The sequence below is a fragment of the Gouania willdenowi genome, chromosome 16, assembly GCF_900634775.1.
Source record: "Gouania willdenowi chromosome 16, fGouWil2.1, whole genome shotgun sequence".
NCBI lineage: Eukaryota > Metazoa > Chordata > Actinopteri > Blenniiformes > Gobiesocidae > Gouania > Gouania willdenowi.
In genome coordinates this window covers 5,172,528-5,188,943 of record NC_041059.1, presented here as the reverse complement: position 1 = coordinate 5,188,943, position 16,416 = coordinate 5,172,528, and the positions used below count along the sequence as shown (strand labels likewise).

Genomic DNA, 16,416 nt, shown 5'->3' with positions numbered 1-16,416 from the left:
GTGGGTGGGTCCGGGGCATCTTTGGCTGGGGGCTGCTGTCCCTTACTTGATGTGTGCCGTTGGGGTGCCTCCGTCCCCGCGGTGGGGGTCGCCGGTTGCTCGCGGGCCGGCGGGGGGCGCTGCCCCGTGGCTTGCGCCGTCCGGGGGACGGCGGGCCCTGGGCTGCTGGCCTTGTGCCGTCTGGGGCTGTGCGGTTCTGCTGGGCTGTGGCCGGGTCCTGGGCCGGGGTGGGGGGCGCGTCCCGGGGGGCTTGGCCCGGGGGCTTGCCCTTGGGGGGTCCTGTTCCCGGGGGGTGCTCCTGGGGCCCGGGGTGCTTGGCCTGCTGGCCGGGCCGGTCGTGGCGGGGGTCTTTCGGGGCGGGTGGCGCGTGCCGCGCCCTTGCGTACCTACTGGTACGGCCCCTGCTTGGGCAGTGCCCCGTGAGGCAGGGTGTCGGGGCCCGAACAGGGGGCCACATCCCGGCGGGGCGGTCTGGCTTGGCCCTTGGGGGGGGCCCTGGCTTTAAAAAAAACTGAAGCTCGTGGCGCGGGCGGCATCAGCAGGGGGTGATCTGGGGCGCCATGGGGGGCTAGGTTGGGGTGCCTGGGGGCCGGCGGGGGGACTCCCAGCGGCCCCCTGGTGCCTTATGCGGCTTGGGGTGTGGTCGTCCTCCCTGGGCGGGCTGCTCCTGGTGCTGCATCCATTCCGGGTCCTTCTGGCCTGGGGTCGGGCCCCTGCTGGCTCTGGGCTCGCCGGCGGGTGCCCGCCGGCTGCCCGTTCGGCGCGGCTCTGGTCGTCTGCTGGGCGTGGGCTTCGGTTCCTCCGCTGGGGCCTCGGGCAGGGAGTTCTCTGGGCCCTCCCCTCGGGGGGTTGGGCGCGGGGGTGTGTGTGGGGGGGGGGGGGGGCCGGGGGGGGGGGGGGTCTGGGGGTTGGGGGTGGGATCGGTGGCGTGGTGCGCTGGGTCCTTGGCTCCTTGGGGCTTTCTCGGGTGTGTATGGGGGGGGCGATGGCTGCCTCTCGGCTTGGGACCTTGGGGGCGTGCGGGGGGCTGCTTGGCCGTGGGGTGGTCGCCGGGGGCCCTTAGGCTGCCCGCTCTCGCTGCTGGCCTGACTGCTTCTTCGGGCCCGGGGGCGGCTCGTGGGTTTTGCAGTGGCGGTTCTTGGAAATACATTTGTCATGTATGCACTGGCCTTGGGCTGTGGGATAACACTCATACTGGGCTCAACCTTAGACACCTTGCACCTTGTTCCCAAATACCTGTTTTATGGAATTTCCACTCACCTCTTCCTCTGTTCACAGCCACCACTATTATTCCTAAACCGCACACTGGTCACCAAACTGCACAATATACACAACCACAATTTCACATCGCATCACTTGGAACCTAACAACTATTCCCCACTCATTCCATATCCTATCTTGTATCCCTCTTCCCTGTTAACTTCCCCACCCCCCTCCAACCCCTCACCTTGGTGTAAACACTGCCCTCTCTTTTTTTTACATCCTCCCTTTAATAAAGTATTTCTTACCCTTCCCTAGGGAGGGCTGGTGATGGTCACAATTATGCAATGAAATAAATAAATTTATTTAATTGCAATAATAAAATATGCATTGCTGTTAAAAGATTGCACTTCTTGTAGTGTTAACCTTCGACAGCATGTGCAGACAAGGTAAAAAAAAGAAGAAGAAAAAAAAAGAAAAAAAAAAAAAAAAAAAAAAAAAAAAAAAAAAAAAAAAAAAAAAAAAAAAAAAAAAAAAAAAAGTAACACATAAAGTGAGTGACCAATAAAAAAAACATACAATTTATGTCGATTGGAACAGAACTACTTATGAAAATACAAATACATCATCCCTACAAGTTAAAAGAAAGATTTTTTCTCACTCATACTGGGCTTAACTTTAGACACGTTAATCCCAAATACCTGCTTTAGGTATTGGTTTAGGCCACTCACTCCTTCCCCCTGTCCACAGCCACCACCGTTATAGCTGAGCTTCACACTTGTCACCATACTGGGTTGATTAGACAACATAATAAGCACAATATGTTCTACAACTTCACATCTCACTCTCACTGTAAAATAATCTATTCTTCCCCACCCTTTCTATTTCATACCTTGAGTCTCTCCTCCCTGCTCCCTTTCCCTTCGCCCTCCCCCTCCACCTAGGTGTAACACTGCTCTCCCTTTTTATATCTTCCCTATAATAAAAAGTTTCTTACCTTTCCTTAGGGAGGGCTGGTGATGGTCACAATTAAGCGATAAAATAAATCAATTTATTTTATTGCAATAACAAAACATGCATTGCTGTCTCATAATGATTGCACCTCTTGTAGTGTCGACCTTTGACAGCATGTGCAGACAAGTAGAGAAGAAAAAAAAAGAAAGATTTTTAGTTTTTTTTTTTTTTTGTTTGCCTTCCGTGCCAACTTTTTTCCCCCAGTTTGTTTTCCTACTACAAACAAATAATAAAACCCTCTATTGATTGGTAGGGGAAATAAAATGTCCTCACCCTATCTGAAACGTTTGCCCAGTAATCGAGATTGCTTGAAAGCCTCGTGTGTCCTGCGTTCACATCGTTCAGATTCACTCTGACGCTGCGATCAATGCCTCATGTTCTTCTGTCACTGTGCACACAACTGTGCCGTGCTAAGGTCACCGCAAGAGCAGCTTTAAGAGACAATAAAACAGCCTTTAACCCACATTATGACTTTAGGAAAATAAAGTTTGTGTTTGGTTGGACTTTTATTTTCCACTGGAACTCGTAGAAATGAAAAATGGCAGCAGTAAATTGATCATGAAGGTGATTCGTTCCGGGACATTAATTCAGACAACTAGAGAAGTTGTGCGAGTTATTCATGTTGCCATTAAGACTTAGAAACGAAAATATGACAACAACATAAAGAGCAGCTGCAGCATATTTATGACCTATGTCAGTGAGATCATATTTTCACCAGCGTTTTTCTGTTTGTCTGTTTGCAGGATCACGTCAAAAGTACTGAACAGATTTTTATAAAATCTTAACCAAAGAGACTCTACACCAGTGATGGTCAACTTTTTATCACAGCGGGGCCACAAAGATGTTGATTGTGTGATCTGAGGGCCACATCATCAATATTTAGTATAATGACCAATCTGAGCATTAATACAGGAGAGAACAAAGGGGTTTTGTGTGTTTTTGTAGTCATTTTGTACGTTTTTCACTCTCATTTTGGGTGTGTTTATTGTTGTTTTGTTTTGTTTGGACTGATTTTTGTGTTTTTCCCTTCTCATTTTATGTGCAGACCGTGTATTTCTGTATGTTTTTTCTCTTGTTTTGTGTGTATTTGTTGTTCTTTTCAGTGTTTTGAGTCATTGGGTGTGCTGGTTGTCGTTTTATGTGTTTTTGGAAAAAAAATTGTATTTTTGTTGTAATTTGGAAGTCATTTTTGTATTTTGGTAGATTTTTTCTCTTGTTTTGTGTGTGTTTATTGTTCTTTTCTGTTTCTTTGAGTCATTGGGTGTGCTAGTTGTGCAGAAAATGGAGTAATGTAGCAAAAATGCATTAAAAAGAGCAAAAATATGGCAAGATAAAGTGATGAAAATAGGTTAAAATATGGCAAGTTTGGTGTAGTTGCAGAAAAAGGGAAAAAACGGGATCACATTTTTCAAAAACATTCTTTGTTTCTTGAAGGCATCTGGCAACTCCCTCCCAGTGTCTCACGACCCCAAATGGGGTCCTGGCCCCAACGTTGAGAACGCATTATTTAAAGGAATACTCAAACCAATGTGTCCCAATGTATTTGTATAAGAAGTAAAAATGTTGTTTGTTTTTTTGGAGGTTTTTTTTATTTTGTATTTCAGATAATTGTTTTCAGTATTGTTGGTTTGTTTTGAGTGTCTAACAGTTGATTAGAATGTGATGTGAAATGTATCGATGTGTCAAAATAAACTTCAACTGAGTTTACAAAAAAACTCCAAACTTATTTGTTTTCTGTGAAAGGAAACAGCAGCAGAAGTATTGAAACCCCCTCAAACACGAGGTGACAGGAGATCTGTGAGTCCAATAGGACAAACGGATAAAAAAAAGACTTCTTGAACCCCCCCCATCGACAAAATCTGATCTCAGGAGCTACCGGTGCTACCATCATAAACCGGACAAATGAATATCGTCGACTGAATTGTTTGTTGGCCACGGTGTCAACTCATGCTCGTAGTGCCATGGCGAGTCCATTACTTTGATTGCCGTTTGACAATCTGTCTTCGTGACAGGGCGACCATGGAGCTTTGCCATCGACGGAAGAGAAACACATCGATCCATCACCCGAGCGACCTCCAGCAGCTTTTCAAATCTAGCCTCGCACACAGATGGACGCGTTGAGTGCTTCTCCGCAGAATCGACTATTGATCATATGGAAGTTAATGGCACAGTCATAATTTTTTCCCCTGTGCATCTGGATCAACCCTCCCATCGGCTGTTCTTTCCTTGCTATCTGCGCTTATGATTCATTATCTTCGCCCATCACAAACCCTCTTGCTTTTGCTTATCCTGTTTATTCTGAATGAGCTGCCGGTTATAACCAGCTGCAATGCCTTCATCTCCATTGCGGCGCATACACCACTAATCCCCGCATCTCTCATTGATCCAATCACATGCTCCATCTCTCGCTATCCCTTTCTAAGCGTCTCACAAACACCACCTGCTAATTACACACAAAAAAAGCAGTCAAATCCTCAGGGTTATATTTGGATCTTTTTTTTTATTTCGTCGTGCTTGGATCTTTCCCCTATAAAGAAATAGTTAGCTATATATCAACAATGACACATGGACTCTGAAAGGAACTAGAGTGAAAGACGACTAGGCACAGGAGACGGAGAGAGAGAGATAGAGAGAGAAAGAAAGAGAGAGTGAGAGGAAAGAGTAAAAATAGACAGTGATTATCTACATTTGAACAAAAACAAACCATGGTAAAGTTTACATTTCTTTAACATTTACAATTTATAGTAATAACAACGGCAATAATAACAGTAACAACAATCAGAATTGTTCAAATAATAATAATAATAATAATAATCATTAAAAAAAAAATCCAACAAAAAAACCTTTGTTTCCCATGAAGACAAGTTATTATTATTTTTTTTTTTATTCTTTTCTCGATTTTCTTTAAAGATCACTGGACAGTAGTTTGTTCGGCTTTGCACCTCTATTGGCTAATATTCTTTGTTAGTATAGTTGCTTCATAATGCGATTCAATAGTAAACAGTTTTTCTTTATTTCTTAAAAGTGTATTTAACGTCGCTGCACTTTTTTTTTGTTTTTTTTATACAAACAAGAAATTCAGAGATATGTATGCTTGTTTCCGTCGACACGTTTTTCTGTGTGTATGAATGTGTGCGTGTTTCTGAAAACGCGCGTGGGAGCAGAAGAAAACCTCCGGCCTCGTCTTGTTTCTCCCAGTCATTCCTTCCACTACTGTTCTCTCTCATTGCCCTTTTTATTAGGACTTTTAAACCTTTTGATCCCCTTAATGACACTGTAAAATAATTACGCTTTTCTTTAAAGCCTATAAGCAAGTCGTATTGCTTTCTTCTTTCTCGGGAACGCAGCCCAACACTAATCCTTTCATTACGAGGAGCCGACAAAGTAGGAGTGATAAAGGAGGGACAGGGAGTGCATAGGGGAGCTATATACAGTATGAGAGGAATAGATAGGGATGGTAAAAAAAAATAAAATAAAACTACCTGTGACTAACTGCTGCAGCAAGATGACAAACTTTGCACGTCCACCAACCGATGTTAAAGTTATTGACCAAAAGTTTTCATCATAGTTTTACATTTTTTGAAGTGACAATAACACGACAATGACTAATTAGAAAACACATGATGTTTTAGTTCACTAATAAAAACTAAACTATGTTTGACGGTATCCAATTAAAAACTACTTTTGTTGCGTGGAAGGCGGGACAAGCCGGTAAGTGATCCAATAGATCATATGACTAAGTGATGACTAAAACTAATGACTAAAACTATTGACTAAAACTAATGACTCAAACTGAAATAGTCACGATGACTACATTTTGACTGAAACTAAGGGTGCTTTCACGGACGGTCAGTGTATGTTTTGGTTATTGTATTTTCTGTTCAGAAAAGTAAGTAATTTTTGTTTCTAAAAACAAAAAAACAGAAATACCAGTGGACGGAAACAAACAAAAAAAACGCCAGTTTTTCCATTATGGTGAAACTGGAGGTTGTTCTTTTCAAAATGAGAGCACATATGTGAGGACGCTGCTGCTGTTTTTTTGACACCAAAATATATGGATTATCTTTATATATTCCCTGTTGTTATAAAATGTCTACGAAATCATTTTTGAAATAGCAAAACAAGGCTTGTAATCTGCAGAAATCACTGCAAATACTGTATATTGCACCAAAGCGGGAGTGGAAAGGGTTTGTAAGCAAAAGATATGTGAGGAGATATACAGTATCTATAAATACACACACATATTTAATATATATGCATGGTGTTGAAATATGGGATTTGTCTTTGTAGTGAGGCTTGAACTGACTAATACAAACACAGATTTTGTTAATTTATGTAATTGATAATTGTCAAAAATGCACATAGATATGAGTTAAAGTTGCTAAAAATTATTTGTCTTAATACGAACGCACACACCTCCAACTCCAAATATGCATCAGTGCATTAAACCATTTTCTGTGCAAAATCTCTTCACGTCTTGCTGAAAAACCCCTTCCACTCCCACATCGGTGCGATATATAAACTGCTGGGAAATTATACAGATAATTCATCTATTTTGGAGCTAGAAAAACAGCAGCGCCTTCATATATGTGCTCTTATTTTGAAAAAAACAACTTCCGGTTACACCATATTGAAATTTTTTTTTGTATTTGTTTTCTGGTATTTCTGTTTTTGGGTTTTAGGCGAAGAAGAAGAAGAAAAAGGCAAAAGTATTCTGTTCAATTGGTGAGCGACCGTTTTGGTCATGTGACGTTTAGAAAGTTTGGTGCGCTTGGCAGTGTGAAAGCAAACCAGACCAAATTAAAATGCACCAAAAAATATTGCAGATTCACCGCCTGAACCACCGGACTATAGATGTGAAAGCGCCCCGAGTTGCATTTAACCCTAAGACTATAACCAAAGTTAACACTGCAACCAACAGTGAAGGCTAAACACACCACCACCCTGTAGTCTGGCTTTGCAAACTTTCATATTTTGGAGAATTATAAACAAGTTTTGCTTGGTTTGCAACACGCTGCAGCAATTTAAGTATGTAACTTTCTAATAGTTCCTGCTCAATTCCCCTCCTCACCCCTTTGTCCTCTTGTCCCTCCTCACGCTCGGCTCCCACTGTCTCCGGTCGTTAGAGATCGAGCATTTTGAAATGGATTCTTCTATTCTTCAAGCAGGGAATAATAACCATCAAACTGCCTCTAATTTCTCCTCCACTTCGGCGGCTGCACAGGCAGAGTGACAGTTTTCTTTGTGCTCCCAGCTTCCCTCTCAGTCAGAGTAATTATGGCATCATTTTGTTGTTTTTTTCCATGTGTCTACATTCAACTCGCTCTGTCTCTAGTTTGGCCAATCCCTTTTGACTTACAGTGTACGGCACAGTCATTAATGGCTGGTGGGTTTTGGGCGTTGCTCTCAGTTGTTCTCAGACTGTCTCTTTCGTCGAAGTGAGTTCACACGGGAAATACAAGAAAGGTGGAATGGCGTCGGATGGGCTGGCTGTGTGCGGAAACTGTGTACAGTCATCTTTAGAAGGCTGCCACTAGTGGCACATTTAGTACAAGAATGTATATATTTGTGTGTTTGTGTGTGTGTGTGTGTGTGTGTGTGTAAGTGTGAGGCAAGGGGAGAGGGCTAGGGAAAGGGTACGAGGTCAGAAGAGGGTCGGTACATCGATGAGGAAGGGCTACAGTAGGTACTCCTTCTTGCCCTGGCTGGCATCGTTCCCGTTGAGGAAGGCCTCTTGCACCTCGCCATGCTCGTCCAGCCCACTGGCCTCATGGGTGAGGTACGAGCCTGGATGCAAAAACAGTGTGGGTGACAAAGACAGAGGGGGAAAGAGAAGGAAGGAAGGGAGAACAAGGAGGGAGATCGTAGGGGTGGTTAGGTGGCAAAGCGGCATGGTCACTGCAGCGACATGCAGCCATATCTAAGCAATCAGTGTTTGGATTATTGAGTACTGTACCTATGACTGAATAATTCATTAGTTAACTGATTGTTAGGTCAATACCAAGCGAGGATAGGTTCTCGTGTACGGTATGAGCCTGGCAAGACAGAAATTAGCGGTGGACGATGGATGCGTAAGGAGTCGCCAAAAAGGAGGAGGTAATAGTTGAGAAGAAATGATGGAGGAGTAAAAAGACAGGGGAAGGGTAGAAAGATTGGCAGAGAGGAGGAGAGTAGAGGGAATGTGAGGAGCAGGAGAACAATGGCATGTTGGTGTCACTCACAGAGACCATGAAACTCATTTTAGCAGCAGCAACCCTCAGGTCCGCATGACTAATGATTGAGAGAGAGCGCAGGTTATGGAGAGCAAGTGGTGCTCCAGTCGTCCTCGCGCCACAGCTTCATGAGTGACGTGCGTATTCGCCTCATAGCACAGGAGATGATTGACACTTTGGCAGCCGCAGAAGACCAAAGGCACAATGCCCTACAGCTCTGCTAAGCTCTGATTGGATGTAGAGCTCCTCTCTTGGCTCTGATTGGCAGTCATACCCCTGCTGAATATTGACGGATGGCTTTTTTAGCCAAAGGGTAAGCTTTTCCTGTTCCAACTTGCCAAGCTGCCAATAGGGGTGGCCACTTAAAAAGATAGGGAAGTGAGCGAGGCTGCTTTTAATAGATGAGCCCTGATACACTAACGCAGAGTCGTAAAACACTAGGGCCACACTAGCGGTTCCCACCCCCAACCAATCTCCACTGCTATCATGGCCAAAGTCATCCGTCATGGACAGTGCATTGCCTTTCTCGTTTTCTGCTGACCATTTTGCACCTCACTTAAAGCCGCTACCCACGATAATTTCTTTAATAGATGAAATCATGGTGTATGCCTCATCGATCAATGAATCGAACATCATTTATTCAGAAAAGAAAGGAAAAAGGTGGAAATTGTCGCTTCAAAGTTGTTTTGCTCTCTACCGTGAATACGCCATTTGTTGACATTTTCATGCATTGCATTGTGGGATGTGAAGTCCTGTAGACCAAAGATGGAAGTATTTTTACATCATTCTTATTGTGATTTCTTGTTTTTCTTTCGCCAGGCAAGGAGGATTTGATTCAATTAAATTCAACTTTATTTACGTATATAGCACAAATCACAACAATAGTAATGTTGAAGCCTCTATCAAATTATAAATTAGACTTTTATTTACTTTTTTCTTGGTAATCCTCGTGGTATCAGAATGAAGTAAAAACACCAGTATGAAGTCTTGGTCTCAACTCCACATCGCACAATGCAATGCTCGAAACAGAGCGTTTACGGCGGAGATGGAAACAAACTTTCAAGTGTCAAATCGGCATCTTTCCTTTGTTTTTATATACAATTTGTTGAATTATGGGAAAGTTTGCATAACTTACTTTAACTAGGAAGATAATTTAACAATAAAAAAGTGCGTAAAGACAACATAAAGTCATTGTGTTAAAGCTCAATAGAAAACTTGAGTTTAGAGTAATTAATTTTATTAGCAATGTCTATTGGAGAAAAAACAACAACTTTTAAGAAGAAATAATAACACTTATCACTTTTTACACAGTCTAGTGGTTTCTGACCATTTTTTTGTTGTGACCCCATTTTTATATCACAAATTTCTGATGACCCCAGATATTTTTTTTTTTCTAGGATTAGTTTTTTGATCATGTTTGTTCTACTGTGTTGCAAATACAGAGTAGTAAAGATTAGTGCACAAAGTAACAATAAGCAATAAGTATATAATACAGTTGTTTGAGATTACGTAATATTATATATTGTTTTTTTTTTTTTAATGCAAAATAGATGGAAAAAATAAAATAAAAGAACAAATAACATTCTAAAAATGTAAAATTAAATTGAACATTCAATTATTTCCTTTGAATTGTTTTTTTTAATTATATTTGTTGTATGTAGAAATGCAAAAATTTCGTTTTAATCAGTTTTAAAATTTGTATTATTACTAGACATTTCAAGTGACCCTACGTGGTTACAGTGATTTATGAGGCATACACTGGTTCTATCTAAAAACACCTGGGTGTAACTTGTTCGTAATGACGATTCTTTCACTGTGATTTACACCAAAATACGTAAAAATTATGCTTTGAAATGTTTGATGAAACATTTCACCAACAGAACGCAGTGAGTATGTGTACATGCGTTACCTTTCTGTCGAACGGAGCACCAGATGGTGACGATGAGGACGCAGATAACGGTGAAAACCAAAAGTGCCAAAACCCCTCCTATCACTGCGTACGGCACAGCGCTGTGAGTCTCCACCACTGCACCGGGATCTGAGAATAAAGCACAGAGAATGTGTGCGGTAAGTTGAAAAATCAAAGAAATAGTAGAGGCAAAGAAACCCCGATCAAAGGAAGAGACACACCGAAAAAAATAATAAATAAATCGGAGTAAGAGTGAGAAAGAGACCAGATTAACGCCTGAATGAAGTGAAAAGTAAGAAAGAGAAGTCAATATCCTCCACTCGACTTGCATTATCACCTTTCATCACCTCCCTCTGCACAGAATGCCAGGCCCGCCAGAATGGGTGAGAAAAAGGTGGAGAAATAAAGAGGAGTGAATAAAGAAATAAATCTGTTGCCCTCTACAAAATCACTCCATCTGAGCACTTGTCAAAAAGCACAAAGCATTTGGAATGGGAAAAAGCCTGGAACGCCGTTGGCACCCCAAGTTTGGCAGCCCTTCGGAAATGAAACTGAGCTGTCCGTCACAAGGTGGGTTAAAGAGAAACACCTGAAAGGAGACTTTGAAGTCAGTAACAAAAATGTGTGCAGCTGGTGTGGAATAATTCATGCCAAAACCCACACTTTTATGACCATTATTAATAGTTTGAAAGACAAAACTAAAAAAAAAAACTGACAGGAGGAAATATTTTTATGCACTAAAACTTAGAATAAAGCAGTTGCAAATGCATTTAATGGGTACGGCTTTTAATGAATGATTAAGTCATTTAGAATAACTCATAATTTCATTGTGCTACATCATTCTAAGATAATTAAACACATCCAGATTGTAAATCCCACACGCTGTGTTCACACACAAACAATCCAATCTATGCCTTTAAAACACTATAAATAATACTAATCATTAAAGACATGTTTAAAGTTCACTTAAAATTAACCCCTCGTGTCTGTTTGTAATTGTTTGAAAGCATCTTTAGATTCAACATGATGGTCCATTGTTCTATGAATCATTTATTTATTTATATGAATAATATCCACTGTTATCCAGGAAAGTTATCATTATTTGTGCCATAATATGTAGTCATCTCAAATATGTTAATCCTTGTTTTAATCAGAAATAAAATGGGTTAAAAGTGACCAAAAATGGTGGAAAAGGAGGTAAAATGGGATTTTTAAAACTACAGAAATTGGTTAAAAGTTGCAAATTAGAGTGGTCAAAAACTGACAGAAAAAGTGGTAAAAAGGGTTCATAATTCGTTTAAACTGGAAAATAAAGGGCATGACAAATCTTGAATGTGGTTAAATTGGCAAAAATAAGCATTAATTATAGTGAAAGGAGGTTAAAAGTGACATTAGGTGGGAAAAGTGGTGGAAAGGGTTTATACTGTAAGTGGCAAAAATGTGCAGAAAAGACATTGAAATTTGATTTAAAAGTGACAGTAATTGAAAAATGTAGCAAAATTGATTAAAAGCAACAAAAACATGTGAAGAAAAAGTTAAAATATAGAGGTTAAAATATGGCAAGTTTGGTGTAGTTGCAGAAAAAGGGTAAAAAATAAGCAAAAAATGGGCTCAAATTGTTCAAAATATATTCTTAGTTTCTTAAAGGCATCTGACGACGCCAAACAAGGTCCTGATCCTAAGGTTAAACAAACATACATTTTGTCTGTATGTCGACAAATCTCAAACATGGCCGACCGCTACTCAATGTTTTTTTTTTACTATGTAGGACCTCTGACTCTCTTCAGATTTATAAAATCCCCATGTGCGTAGCCTGCTTCAGTCTGTAAGTTAATTTAGACGTTGATTAGGTGAAATTAAAGCAATTCTAATTAACATGAGTGACCAACGGCAGAAAGAAAGAGATAGGGGAAAAGGATGACATGCATTTTCTGGAAACAAAGACAAACTGTGCCACCGCCTCATTACGTCCATGACTGAGCGAAAGCGAACAAGTGTTTGATTAAAGGGAGTTTTTTACACCTGCGCGCACACACGCGCACACACACACACACACACACACACACACACACACGCGCACACACGCACACACACACACACACACACACACACACACACACACACACACACACACACACACACACCAGGACCAGGTGATATTTCAGACGGCGCTCACACATGCTCCCGTTCTGAACCCAAAGCTCCACAAGGAAAATGATGGACAGAAACGATCATGACTAAACCTCCACCTCCATTTTTTTTATGATATCTTCACACACTCCAGGCCGGTGAACAACCTCTGTCTGGTACAGATGGTGATGAGAGAGGAAAGATGAACCAACGATACCCACACGCTCCATTTTTTAAGAAACACGGAGAAAAGAAAAAATCCCTTTGTATAACAGAGAACATATAAAGGCAGGAGAGATACAAAAGTACCATCTGAGGGACAATAGTGGGACACACACACACACACATACACACACACAAATACACACAGCGGTAAACCAGTGCTAAACATTTAACACCTGCACTGTAACACTCTCCTGGGATGATATTAGACCACTTGGATCTCAGTTGTGTGTGTGTGTGTGTGTGTGCGTGTGTGTATCTTTAAATTTGAGTACAAAGAAACCCAGCTACAAAACGCACTGCACACTTAAAGACACACAAACGCTGACTCAGCATGTTAGTGGAGCATCCAACTGCCTGTGATAGGCAGTGTGTGTGTGTGTGTGTGTGCGTGTGTGTGTGTGTGTGTGTGTGTGAGGAGTGGGAGAGATAAGTTAAAGGACAAAGGGAGAGGCGATAACTGAATTAATATTCCAAAGCAACAATCGTACAAACTGTATTTCCTGTATTTGCTTTCATTAAAAAAATTAAATTAAAGCTAAAATTAATCCAAAAACTAAACAAATGCAAAAAAGCGAGAAAACAGCATATGCTGAAATTGTTTCACTATGTGCTACAGGGAAAGACGGTATAAAGGAGGGTATAAATAGTGGCTGTGAGCACTTCCTTAACTTTCCTCCCTATTTTAATCAATTATTAGTTTAGATGTCAGATTATTTTACTGTACAATCCACCATACTCCTGGAAACGCTACTGTAAATATGATTAACAGTGTGATTTCCTGTGAAATACAGACAAAAAATAAACAATGTTTAATTGTTCGCTAACAAAAGAATAGCAGCTCATGAAACATAAATATTAGCTTTTTGCTTATGTCTGATTTGCCAATGTTGTCCAACACTAAATTTCTGATTTCCGATATTAACCGATGTGTGGGACAATGATGTATAAGGATATTTACTGCATTATTTTTCATAAAATGATCATCACATGACAAATTTTGCATGAATATTATGATGAAATAAAAATAAAAATTATTCACTGAACTACAAAACATGCCAAAATTATGCCAAATAGGGCAGAACATAACAATTTTAATAAATAGTAAAATAGTATATTTTCAAAACCACAGTCGTGGATGAGATTTTGACACTTTAAATAGTAAAAAAAATTAAAAAAATATATATTTTTATTATTATTTTGTGAAATTTCAAAGTGAGTTAATATGTATGGGAGGTACTACACATATGGGACCTTTTCATGGATTTAAACCTATTTTTAACGCAGGTTAAAAACATTTTTAATAAATGCAGTTGGACAGAAAATGTAGCTGTCACGTTATTGACCCTTATAAATACAAACACCCCCTCCCCCAAACCTTGTTTTACGTCACATACTATTATCTACATGGAATAAACAGTTTAATCCTGCTTTTAATGTGATGTCCCACGAGATGTATTCCACAAATAAACACCATCTGAGCAAAAAAACATCACTTATTCAACTTTAGTAATAGAAAAAGTGCCATATATTTATTTCTATTTTGTTATCTCATCAACAGCACATATTGTTTTAAAATGTTATGTAAAAACTGATACAGATGTTACTTTTTATGGCTAAAATTGCCAGATAATATCACCCATCTCTAAAAAATACCTATTGATGTATTCTTACAGGACGTTACACCCATAATCTAGAAGTAGCAGAGCTAATACAATATTAAGTTAGTGAATTTACAAGTTATTAATTAGTTGGAATTTTTTTTTTTTACAGGTTGCAGAAATCAGTTCTGTAAAAGGTTGCAGAGGCACTGAATAAATCATTTAGTCTGTGTGTGTGTGTGTGTGTGTGTGTGTGTGTGTGAGTGTGTGTGTGTTACCTGTCGGGGGGTCCGGGATGAAGCGTGGAGCTGGGAGGGTAGGGGTGGCAGGATGAGAGGTGATTGGTTGGGTAGTGGGAACAATGGGAGGGATTGTGGTAGTGACTGACACGTTATCTACAGACAAACAGGAAGCGGGATGATGACACACATACACAAAACACTGGCATCGATACAGCCAATCAGCACACAGCTTTTACCACACATTGAAACACTTTACTGCTCAGATCAGATACTTATCTTGTATTAGTTCATGGGTCATTCCATGTTATTTCAACAAATGGCCCACGCACTTTGGTCTTCAAAATTCAGACATTTTTACCAATTGTTCCCTAATTATTCAAATAGGTACACAGTACATTTTTAGTTTGATCTGCATCTCAGGAACTGCATCACATAGGAAACTGAAATGGTACAGTAATACAGCTCCACCCACTCTCTCAGAATATATACAAATATCTGCTATACATTGTATCTGGTGGACATGCCAGGCCCTCAAAATTGGAAAATAGTTTGTCCGGATTTGGGTCTGGAACATGTTTGGGTCTTCAGTAAATAACTTAGCTTATATACCTCAGCTCCATGTAATTTGATCAGCTTTGAGCTATGAACATAGACTGTTCACATCACTAATGATCAGTCACATATATGCATTGGTTCTTGGGTGACAGTCTCTTCAAATCTAAAAAAAAAAAAAAAAAAAAAACTTTTTTTTGTTTTATTTTCATTGGCCCATAACTGCCTCTGTTTTAATTTTCACAAAGGAAACTGATATTTGGTATAGTAATACAGTTCCACCTACTCTCTCAGAATATACTAAAAGATGACTTTCTTGGGATAGAAAACCATTTTTTTTTTTTCGTGCAACTACTTCATTTCAATTTTGGACACCAACTTTGGAATTTTTCACCACTCGCGAGTATTAAAAATCCTTTACGTGAGGTCATCGTATAGATTGCCTCTGTGTCTCATAATCATTTCTATGTCAAGAAAGAGTAGCCTTTATGCTACCAAATCAAAACAGAGATCAGATTTATTTTTCTTACATTCCCATGTGCAGCTACAGGCCAATGAAAATCCGTTACTAAAGTATTTTTCGGAGCTAATGCATATATGTGACTAATCATTAGTGATGTGAACAGTCTGTATACACAGCTCAAAGCTGATCAAATTACAGGGAGCTGAGGCACATGCTAAGCTGTTTACAGAAGTCGCAAACATGTTTGAGTGCAAAACCTTTTTCCAATTTTGAGGGGCTGGCATGTCCACCAGATAGAATGTACAGTATAGCAGATCTTTTTATATATTCTGAGAGAGTAGGTGGAGCTGTATTATTACACCAAATTTCAGTTTCCTTTTTGTTTTCCCCTATGTGGTGTAGTTCCTGAGATATTAGAAGCGCAAAATAGAAGAAAAATGAGGACGAGCAAAAATCGACACACACCCTTCTTCACTAAATTGGCCATATCAAAAAAAGTGTTCATCCGATCAAACAAAAAATTTACAGTGTGTTTATTGAATAATCACAGAACAATTCGTCAAAAAAAAAATTCTACATTTTTCGAAGACCAAAGTGCGTGGGATGTCCTGAAAATGTGTTGAAATGACATGGAATGACCCTTATACATTTGAGTAATTATTCTCTAGAAATAGCTGAGAGTGCAAAATTGAAATGATCCGGACTCGGGAAAGCGATAAAAGTCCAGATGAATGACCTCTGTAGCAGCCGAGAGGGTACAGGAAAAAGCTTACCATGAGACACTTGTGCATGGTTTAAAGCAGAGGGAGAAAGAAGAAAATTACGTCTGACAGCCTTGTCATTCATCCACGAAGCAAATGGAATACATCGG

General features: G+C 40.3%; 1 protein-coding gene across 4 annotated transcripts in view; it reads right to left on the bottom strand.

The window, feature by feature from the left end:
- Positions 1 to 4,694: 4,694 nt before the first annotated feature.
- cadm4 (cell adhesion molecule 4) overlaps positions 4,695 to 16,416 on the bottom strand; it is a 298,609-nt gene continuing 286,887 nt past the window's right edge. For 2 of the 4 annotated variants that reach the window (XM_028470431.1, XM_028470430.1), the window contains exons 7-9: positions 14,567 to 14,683; positions 10,336 to 10,464; positions 4,695 to 8,001 (exon numbers count right to left, since the gene is read on the bottom strand). In XM_028470431.1, coding sequence (XP_028326232.1) covers positions 7,892 to 8,001; positions 10,336 to 10,464; positions 14,567 to 14,683 — 356 coding nt within the window. In that variant the 3' untranslated portion in view covers positions 4,695 to 7,891. Of the gene's footprint in view, positions 8,002 to 8,170; positions 8,250 to 10,335; positions 10,465 to 14,566; positions 14,684 to 16,416 lie in introns of all 4 variants that reach the window. The other 2 variants (XM_028470432.1, XM_028470433.1) reach the window with 2 other exon arrangements.